The sequence below is a fragment of the Cricetulus griseus genome, chromosome 3 (genome assembly GCF_003668045.3).
Source record: "Cricetulus griseus strain 17A/GY chromosome 3, alternate assembly CriGri-PICRH-1.0, whole genome shotgun sequence".
In the NCBI taxonomy this organism is placed as follows: Eukaryota; Metazoa; Chordata; class Mammalia; order Rodentia; family Cricetidae; genus Cricetulus; species Cricetulus griseus.
Window position 1 is genome coordinate 73,465,105 of NC_048596.1, and position 10,639 is coordinate 73,475,743.

The 10,639-nt window shown below is 50.0% G+C and overlaps 1 protein-coding gene across 2 annotated transcripts; it reads right to left on the reverse strand.

Moving 5' to 3' along the window:
* Window positions 1–4,494: 4,494 nt before the first annotated feature.
* Znf48 (zinc finger protein 48) lies at window positions 4,495–9,508 on the reverse strand. 2 transcript variants are annotated; one of them, XM_027404571.2, is made up of 2 exons: window positions 9,067–9,508; window positions 4,495–7,134 (listed from the first exon to the last, which is right to left on the reverse strand). In XM_027404571.2, exon 2 carries the CDS (start codon window positions 7,115–7,117, stop codon window positions 5,333–5,335), a length of 1,785 nt encoding a protein of 594 aa, XP_027260372.1. In that variant the 5' UTR covers window positions 7,118–7,134; window positions 9,067–9,508; the 3' UTR covers window positions 4,495–5,332. The 2 variants fall into 2 exon arrangements, with proteins under 2 accessions (XP_027260372.1, XP_027260371.1); XM_027404570.2 differs by having other exon boundaries at window positions 9,036–9,507.
* Window positions 9,509–10,639: the final 1,131 nt, after the last annotated feature.

Below are 10,639 nucleotides of genomic sequence, written 5' to 3' on the forward strand. Positions count from 1 at the left end.
GAGGCCGGGACTTGTGTCCCTAACCGCCCCGGGAGGGGGAGCCGGGACTCCGAGGTGTCGGCGATCCGGAAACTCCTAACGAACACAAGACGTCCAGCCCGGCCTTCAAGGCCCCACGACCGAGTTTCGGCCGCCCTCAGCCGGTCTCCGCCGCTGCTGGGCCTCGACGCCCCACCGAGACTGCTGCGCCAGCGTAGGCCCACGTGCTCTCCCGCGGATCCGGGCCTCTCTCTGGCTGGCGCCTCGCCTGGAGAGCGGGCCCTGTTACCCCCTCTCTTCTTTCCCCTCCTTTTTTTCCTCCTGTGTGTCTTCTCGCGTCGCCTACTCGTTTACCGGCCTGGTGGTCCCGATTTTTGAGTCAGCGCCCCACTGTGGTTAGCTGTGATCTAGAGGCCAGTCTAGTTCTAGTTCTGCCCCTCCCCCCCTCCCCAAAGCCCAAAGAGAACAGGCAGAAGTTGCGGGGCCTGGCACAATTGTGTGCCCGTTCGTGCCAGTTTACTGACTTTTACACACGCGGTCGCATTTGCTTTGCACAAAGGACCACGGCCCCATTTTACACACGCACTTCAAGATGGTTCAGAGAGCACTGATTTGCCCAAGTTACATAGTAAGGAAGCCTTTTTTTGACAACAGGTAGTGTGGGTGGAAAATTAGCGCAAGGTCAAATCTAGTCTACAATATTACAGTACCATCTTGCTTATCACGCTAGATATTTTTAGCTGGGCAGGGTGCCACTCCACCTGCAGAAGCAGGTGGATCTCTAAGTTGAAGGCCAAGCAGGCCTACATAGTGACTGCTGTTCTTTTGCTGAAGTTACCGGCGGCGCGATCGCGATGGAACACGAACCAAGAACATAAACCATGGAGTTTATTAATAAAGGGGGGTAAAGGGGGGGGAGCGAGAGGTGAAGGGGAGAGGAGGGGGAACAAAGGGCAAGAGAGAAGAGCAAGAGGAGAGGCAAGAGCAGAAAGACCATTAAGAGTGTGAGAGCATAAGAGCATAAGTGGGCAGGGGACTGTCTTTTAAAGGCGTCCTTTACACCTGCCTGCAGTACTCATGGAACCCAGGGCTGACCAGAGTACTGCCTGTAACAGAAACTCTATCTAAAAAAAAACGAACAAACAAAAAATAAACAGAACAGAAAATTCAAGGTGGGTGTGGTGGCTCACCTCTGTAATCCAAGATACTCTGGAGGAGCCTGAGTTCAAAGCCAGCTGGGCAATGATATAGAAGAGTCCATTTCAAAAGGAAAAAGAATCAGAGAGCTTAACAGGGAAGCTTGGCACGAGGTAACTGAAGAGGCAGCTCTATCTGTACCTTGATGGCTGTCTTTTTTGTTATTTTTTTGAGACAGGGTTTCTCTGTATTGCTTTGGAACCTGTCCTGGAACTCACTCTGTAGTCCAGGCTGGCCTGGAACTCATAGAGATCCGCCTGCGTCTGCATCCCGAGTGCTGGGATTAAAGGTGTGAGACACCACTGCCTGGCGGTTTTTTTTAAATATGTATTTGTGTGTGCCTGAGCACATGTATGTGCACCACATTCATACGTGAGCCCCCAGAGGTCAGAAGAGGGCATCAGATCTCCTGGAGCTGGAGTAACATGATTAGGAGCCACCATATGGGTGCTCAGAACCAAACCCAAGTCTTGTGCTAAAGCAGTAAATGCTCTTAGCCACTGAGCTCTCTTCCTAACCCTAGTTAGATACTCTTAAAGTGGCAGTTAGGTTCTGGTTGTATAAGAAACTATGGCTGGGGGACTAGAGAGAAGGTTCAGTGGTTGCACTTCCAGTGGTCCTGACTTCAATTCCCAGCAACTACATGGTGGCTCACAACCATCTATGAGATCTGGTGCCCTCTTCTGGTGTGCAGGCAGAACACTGTATACATAATACTTTTTCTTCTTGGTTTTTCTAGATAGGCTTCCTCTGTATAGTTTGGAGCCTATCTTGGCACTTGCTCCGTAGACCAGGCTGGTCTTAAACTCACATCCCAAGTGCTGGGACTAAAGGCATGTGCACTACTGCCTGGCCCATAAATGCATAGAGAGGGGGAGAGATAGAGAGAGAGAAAGAGAGACACTATGGCCTAGTTGGCTGATGGTGACATATTCCAGCACTTGGGAGGCAGAGGCAGGCGTTCAAGGCCTGCCTGGTATACAGAGCTAGTTTCAAGACAGCTAGGGCTACATAGAGAAACCCTGTTTTGAAAAATAAACAAAATAACAAAAAGTATGGCCCTACAGCATTTTGTCATACATGTGCAACCAAGACCTTTATTATATTACTTGCACTGTGGTTTTGATCTGTCCCCCTCTCTTGTGGGCTTTTCAAGAGGAATGTGGGGAAAGGTAATATAAAAACGTCTGATCCACCATGAGGAGAAAGGGAGATATCCCTGACTATGCATGCCTTCCACCTCAGAATCTTCCTTAAAACTTAAAATCCACAAGGCAGGACACATAGGCTACTTATACTCAGTCATCTTCAAATCCCTAAACTTCAGTTTTAACTGTTTCAGCTGAATTCTCAATGAATAGAAATCATTCTGTAAAAAACAGTTGATGAAGCAGCTGACCTTCATTTTAGCCTAGAAAGCCATCTAACAATAAAGTCAAAATTAGTCTCATTTCTGTTTGATTAAATCTGTTTCTCAAGGATCTGTTTCTATGCCCCACCTGTAACCTTAAATATGAATGATTCTTAACTACCTGTTCCAGGAAATTGCAATTACGTCTTTGTTTCAAAAAGTTGTTTATCACCATCTTGAAACCCTACCTTTGTTTCAAAAGGTTGTTATGACTACCTTGTTTCAACAACCTTGCAATCATGTCTTTGTTGTAGGTATGGATGGTTAACTTCCTTTGCTTATGCTTTGCTCCTGCACCAAATCCCCCATTTGGGAACCACCTACCCATAAGCCATAAAAAACACCTTGTCTTCCTCAAATCCAATGTTGACCTCTTGAACCCTGCCTTGGTGGGTGTGCGGGGGAGGGGCAACCCTTGTACAGGAATAAAAAGTTTGTTTTAATTAATTTGGCCATGGTGATTTAGGTTGGTGGTCTTTCTCCTTGCATCTTTGGGATTAACGAACAGACCCTTTTAAAATTTCAAAATGTTATGTATTAAATGTATTATATGTATTAAATGTTTGCTTGTATCCATGTATATGCAACATGTGCATGTTTGGTGTAGCAGAATTCTGAAGAGGGCATCAGATCTCCCAAGACTGGCGCTAGTACTGATTTGTAAGCCACTATTGTGAGTGCTGGGAACAGCCAAGTCTTAACCACTGAGCCATCTGCCCCGCCTAGGAGTTATACCATGGAGTGATGACAGGGTTTTCAATGGAGCAAAGACATGGCCTGACAGAATTTTACAAAGTTCACTGGGGTCTGCTAGGATAGAAAAAGACAAGGAGAGCAGGAAGGGTCCTCCAAAAGCCCCTTTAAGGGACCCATTTAGGGCCAACAGGATTCCTATACACCGAGACACGAACCTCTAAGGACCCTTGAGAAAGACCGCAAAGTTCCAGGCTTTTTTTTTCTTATTTTTATTTTATATGCATTGGTGCTTTGCCATAGGTATCAGGTCCTCTGTAACTGGAATTACAGACAGTTGTTGAGTGCCATGTGGGTGCTGGGAATTGAATCCCGGTCCTCTGAAAGAGCAGTCAGTGCTCTTAACCACTGAGCCATCTCTCCAGCCCAAGTTCCAGGCTTTTAAGTATGCATCTAACTTCACAAGTCAGGAATAATTAATTTCTGGGGAAGCCAGTCAGATGGCTAAGATCGTGGGAGACTGTCTATGACTATTCCTGAACAATGAGCTGAGTTACCAAGTCTGGCAGGAACTTGCCAACTAAAATGAATGGAGCTAATGAATTAGGCCAGCTTCTTTCCCTGCCTATTGACAATTTACTCAGAACAAGACAGGAACTTGCTTCCTGCTCCCGAGGAAGCTCTGGCACTGGGGAAATAATGGAAGACCTAGAGGCCTGAGGTGGGTCTTCCAAATCCTTGTTGGTGAATTAGCAACCAGACTTTCTGACCATGTCCTGGGCAACATCCTGGCAGGCTCACTGACCACCAGCTTCTGGAGTCCCAGTCACTTCCCTCCTTGGCATTTCACATTTTTCAAGGGTCATGCAGTTTGTAGCTAAGTTCTTGTGAACAACCAGACCTTAGCTTAGGAAATCAGCAGACAGATCTGAAGACTGATTTTCTTTGGGTCTGGACCGCACTATCCAGGCTGGCCTGGATCCCAGTGAGCCTCCTAAATTCTGGGATTACAGGCATGAGCCATGACACCTGCCCCCACTGAAAGCAACTAAATCATCTAAGACAATCTGCTATTTAATGGATTTAAGGCAAGGAACCCATATAAGATCACCATGGCTGAGGGCTTTGCCTACAACAGTGCCCCTATTCCAACGTCAACCCTTGCTGGGGTTTGTATTTATCCATGCACACACATACACACGCCCACACCAAACCTCAGACAAGGGACCATTTATTAGTAAAGAGACAGACACACACTTGGCTGTGGAGCCTGGAAGCTTCTCTGGCCTACACTGGCCCTGCTTGCTCAGAAAGCTGGTCTTTGCAGATGTCCATGACAACATAGGCTTTGCATCCAGACTAGAAGCCCTGAATGCTCCTGGTGGCTCTGTTCTACTTTACCAGGGTCCCAGTGTCAGGATGGCAAGGGCCCTCAAAGCAGAGATTTAAGTTCTTTCCCAAAGGGCCCTTCCTGGATAAAGCCATGTCCAGTGATCCACAGGTAGAGGTGGGAACTCCCTACCTTATAGCAATACTTCCCCCTCAGGGTGGCCAAAATGCCCCTGCCTTGTTTTGACATCTTAAATTCAAACAATCCTGTTCTCCCAGCCAAAGGTTGGGAGGATTAAGGTTGTTTTGTTTTTTGCTTTACCATGTAGTTCCTGGCTGACCTTGTAGAGCCACAAATTTGAGTCTGCCTGCCTTTGCCTCCTGAATGCTGGAATTAAAGGTTGTACACTACTGTGCCCAGCTGAGGGAAGAGTTCTTAACAAGAGGCAGAGGATTTCAGAGCTGCGTCCAGCTTACTGATTTTACAAGTAGAAGTGTCTACTCTATGCTAGGCAGTGTTCTAGAAGCTGTGGTACAACTCATACTGGCAAGGTTCCCAACACCTAGCTGGGTTTCCTGAGTATGAACATTATGGTCTTCAGTCTGTTTCTATCTGTTCTCATCCTCCTCATCCCTCCCACCATTTCCCAGGCCTTTCTCTGCCTTCAGCAGCAAATACCCCCCCTCAGGTACTCTGGGCCTCTACCCTCCCTGGACTGTCCATCACTCCATTCCAGCTGGTGACCCCTCCTGGAGGAGGGGCCTTGACCGACCATCCCCTATTCCAAAGGGCCTTAAGACCAGGTGCCCACGCTGGTGCTTGATTCGAGCAGAGCTATCGCTGAAGCCCTTGCCGCACTCTGCACATTTGTATGGCTTCTCCCCAGTATGTGTACGCCTGTGTTTCACTAGATCTGAGCTCCGGGGGGACTCTTTTCCACAGAAACCACACACATGAAGCTGGCTGGGTGTAGAGGCCTGGCCCCGCCCTCGAGACTGAGGGACTATGGGTACTGGACCGGGTGGGTTATGTGGCCGCAGGAGAGTAGATGGTGGTGGTCTGGTGCGCTCACCCTGATGGGTGCGGAGGTGCTTGACTCGGGCAGAACTGTCAGCAAAACCCTTGCCACATTCAGGACAAAGGTAGGGTTTCTCCCCTGTATGCACACGATGGTGTTTGACCAGATCAGAGCTTCGGCGGAAGCCTTTGCCACACTCAGGACACTTGTGAGGCTTGTCACCTGCCAGTGGTGGGGGTGGTTCCCCAGCCTGTGGGCCCACAGGCTCTGGTTCTAAGCCAGGCAGGCCAAAGGGCCCATCACTGGAATGTGAAGGGCTTCGAGGGGTCAGTGAGGGGCTAGTGCCAAGAGGAGGTGGTGGGCTGGGGATGAGGGGAGCTACAGGGTAGGCTGAGAAACTAAAGCCCTGGGGCTCCACATGGGTAAGGCGGTGACGAAGAAGGGTAGAGCTGAGGCTAAAGGTACGGTTACATTCTGGGCAGGCATGAGGTCTCTGGCCACTGTGGGTGCGGAGGTGCTTCACCCGGGCAGAGCTGTCGGCAAAGCCCTTGCCACACTCAGGGCACAGGTAGGGCTTCTCGCCTGTGTGCACCCGCAGGTGCTTCACCAGGTCAGAGCCCCGGGCAAACTCCTTTCTACACACATCACAAGCGAAGGGTTTGGGTCCCAGGTGACTGCGTTGGTGGCTCAGTAGGCTGCAGCTTAGTACAAACCTTTTGCCACAGTCAGTGCAGATATATGGCTTGTCCTGGGCCTTGGGTCTTTGTGTAGCTGCTGGAGCTGCCTGAGATGGCTGCCGCTGGGGAACCACAGGCCGGGGGAGCTGCTCTCCTCTGTGTGTCCGCTGGTGCTTTATTCGGGCAGAACTGTCACCAAAGCCCTTGCCACAGACACCACACTTGTAGGGCTTCTCTCCTGTGTGTGTCCGCTGGTGCTTCACCAGGTCAGAGCTCTGGCGGAAGCTCTTACCACACTCACCACAGATAGTGGGGCGCTCACCAGCAGGAATCCGAGACCGAGGCATCTTGGGAGGACCCGAGGCTGGTGGCCGGACTCGATAGGGCTTCTCACCAGTGTGAGTTCGTTGGTGTTTGATTCGGGCTGAGCTATCCCCAAAGCCCTTGCCACAGACCCCACACTTGTAGGGCTTCTCTCCTGTATGAGTCCTCTGGTGTTTCACCAAATCTGACATCTGCCGGAAGCTCTTACCACACTCGCCACACACTGCAGCTCGGTCATTACTAGCTTGTCCCCATCGGGGTTCTCCCAGGAACCGGGGGGCTGGGTCTCGAGGGGGGGCTGGGTCTCGAGGTTGACGCTTTCCAATTCCCTCTCGGTGAACCCATAAGTCATCCCAGCTCTGAATGTTCTCAAGTTTGATAGGAGCATGGCCTACTTCATGGACTGGGACTAACTGTTCCTCTTCCTTGAACTTTAAGCCATCCTCCTGTGGACTATGCTCAAACTCATCCACCGGAGAGGCCTCCATGTTCTCACTCCCTAGAACTGGGCAAAGAAAACAGAATTAGAAATCTCACCCTTTGGCTCAACCTCGTTTATTCTTTTAGTGTTTCTGAAGTGGTACCCAAAGCCTCTGCCACTAGTGTTAACTTCCCCTGTAAGACTGAACAATGCATGATCTGAATTTTTTCCCTCTCTACAGAGCTTAGGGAACACAAATTATCTGTCTCTCAATAATTATAAGTTCCACCGTGCTGCATCCCTAGCTCTTTTTGTTTTGAGACAGAGGTTTCGATAACTTGCCCAGGCTGGCCTTAAACTTTCAATCCTGCCGGGCATGGTGGCACATGCTTTTAACCACAGCACTGGGGAGGCAGAGGCACGTGGATCTGACTTAAAGGCCAGCCAAGAAGGCTACATGGTAAGAACTTGTTTCAAACCAAACACCATTCTCAGCCTACCAAGTTCTGGGATTACAGGTATGAACCACCATCCTGGGTTACTATGCTTTTAATCAACAATCACTAAACTAAACAATATGGGACCCTCAAAATCCTATTAATAATATTATCTTTCTTTTACACTCATGGAAACAAAGAGAATTAAAGTAATTTTTCCTTTTCCTTTCTAGCAGGCCTTCTCTTTAGTTTCCAAACAGCTCCCAAATCATGACATGGAAGCTTGTCACACTACCTCTTATAACTTAAATTAACCTATTTCTCTTCATCTATATCTTGCCTCAGGGCTTTTTACCTTTCTTTCTGCACGCCCTAATCCATGTCTTGGCTGGCAACTGCCTGGCTGGCCGGTCTTGGGAGTCTCACTCTTTCTCTTTACTCTCTCCTCCTTATTCTTCACCCCACCTATCCCTCTATGGCCTAACTGTTGGCATTTCATCTTTTTATTAGACCAGTCAGGTGACTTAGGCAAGCAAAGCAACACAACTTTACATAATTAAACAAACGAATAAATAAACAAATACTCCACGACATTTTTTTCCTTTTTTTTTTTTTTTTTGATTTTTGTTTTACAAGACTTTACAAGGCTGTCCTGGAACTATGCAGACCAGGCTGGTCTTGAACTCACAGAGATCGCCTGCTTCTGTCTCTGCTCCCCAAGTACTGGAACTAATGGCGTGTGCCACCACTCCCAGCTAAAGTAATTTTCTTAAGGTTCCAAAGTTACAGAACAGCCAAGTTTCTAATTCTCGTCTACCCAAGTCTGTGTTAAATTACAGCATCTCTATTTAGAAAACCTTGTATGTGGTCTTGCTATTGAATCTCTCTTTTTTTTTTTTTTCCTTCAGTTTTTGAAACATTCTTTGAATTCTCTATCATCCTGGGATTGCAGGTATGTGTCACTACCACTGTTCTGTTCCTTGCAACTTCAGTGATCCTGTATACACTCACTTCCCAACAGATACTCTGGGGTGGCAGAAGAGAAACGACAAAGTAGTAATAACTGTAACTGTGGGTTCCTAACAACTCTGTCGAAACAAGAGAGACAGGCGATACATAAGAAGTAAAAAGAGAACTATGGGAAGGAATGGCGTTATTTTGGAAAAGAATACGGAGACCAGTCTGAGTAAGCAAGGTTTGTAGTTAACACTGGGTTCACTAAGGTTCACTTAATAGAAATAAGGAAGGTGAGGAAGGTTTTGAGAAGGGAGCCAGGATTAGTGCTGGATTTATACCAGAATGGCTGCAGAAGGCATGCAGCAGAGCAAAGAGCAGGGGAGGTTATCACAATTGAGCCCGGAGGCCTGCAGTAGAGCCAAGACACTAAGATGAGTAAGGCCCACGGGGGAGGGGAGAGCGTTGTGGAGGATGCCCGCTGCTCGGCCTGGCACACAGTAGGTGCTCAGAAACGCTGGCTCCTTGCCCTCGGATTTTGCTCCCGCGCCTCTTCACCCACGTCCGACTTTCCCGGGTCCCCAAGAAGATTACCTGTCCGTGCGGGGCGGCCCGGCGCCCTCACCTGTGCCGACGGCTCTCAGCCACTCCCAGTCCGCGGAGCTCGGTGCCCCACGGCTCGACCGAGTCCTGCACCGTCGGCCCACGAGCGGGGCGCGGCTCCGGTGACTCCGCGGGCACCCGGTGCCCCCCTCCCCGCGACGCAGCAGGGAGCCTTGCAGCCAGCGGCTCCCGTGCGAGCTCCGCGCCACACAGGGAGGGGGCTCGGCCCACGTCCCGGGCGCCGCGGGGCGGGACGGGAAGCGGAAGCACGGGCCACGGCGAAACGCTCTAGGACCCGGAGGAGCCGTGGGCTCGGCGGCGGCGGCGGCGGCGGCGGCGAGGACGACTGTGGCGGTGCCCTGCGGCGGTAGCGGCGTGCCTCCCCGGCTCGTCTGACTGGCGCGACGGGGCCCGCTGCCCGCTCGGGACAACGAGGAAAGAGGGATGGGTGGAGAGACTGTCAGACAAAGGGCTACGGAGACCCGGCGGGCGGGCAGGGCGGGCGGGGCGGGGCGCTGGGGCGGGGGAAACAAAGCCCAGCTCGGGGTGGGGGCTGGGCTGGGGCTCGACACCCAAGCCGCGCTGCAGACTGCCAGGTCCCAGCCTAAAAGCCAGTCAGGGCTCTGTCGGAGAGAGATGATGCAGTGGCCCGAGCTAGAGACCGGGTACCAGAGACAAAGAGATGTAGAAACAGATAAGAGGCGTCGGGGTCACCCAAGCGGAGGAGTCAGGCCCTAAGATGCGTAGAGCTTGCAGAGAAACAGGCGGGAGGCAGAACAAAGGACCAAAGGCAGAGACAAAGGTTGAGAAACAAAGGCTGCCAGGTTTGCAAAGGCCAAGCCCAGGGAGAGACTGAAGACTCAAACCCTGCCTCCATCTTGGTGGGGCCGAGTTCCCTGGGACCCAGGCCCTAGAAGCCATCCCAGGATTTTGTGTTGTAGGCAGCCTTTCTTTTGTAGCGGTGAGTGCTTAGAGTCTTCGATCCTGCCACAAAAAGAGAGTGATAGCGGGTTTTTTTTTTTTAATGTGTATTAGCATCTTACATTAAAGCAGACGTTTGAGATAAAGTTTCTATAAGCATTATCTGTCCCTTGAGTGCTACCAGTTTTAAAGAAAAGCATACAAATCATTAGACATGGAGAATGGATTGGTGCCAATGGGATGGCTCAGTGGGTAAAGGTGATTGTCACCAAGCTTGATAGTCTTGAGTTCTATCCAGGAAACCCTCTTAGTGGAAGGAGAGCGTAAGTTGTCTTCTGACCTCCACATGCTCTTGCGCAAGGCGCCCCCCCCCCCATTATTCTAAATTTAAGAAATTCTAACTTAAAAAAAAGTAAGCTAAAATTTTCTGGGTGTTGGTAATCCCAAAGAGGAGAGAGAGAAAGACCACCAACACTAATTATCATGGCCAAATTAATTAAAGCAAGCTTTTTTATTCATGTAGATGGGCTGCCATCCCCTCAGGCAGGTTTCATAAGTCAGCATTGACCTGGGAAGGTGAGGTTTTAATAGCTCCAGGGTAGGGGGTTTCCAAACGGAGATTTGGCAGGCAAATAGATGGGTTCCAGAAGCAGAACTAAACAGCAGGTGGTTAT

Bases quoted from the DNA above. Each gene is read 5' to 3' on its own strand.
- Znf48 (XM_027404571.2), bottom strand. From the start codon at position 7,117: ATGGAGGCCTCTCCGGTGGATGAGTTTGAGCATAGTCCACAGGAGGAT.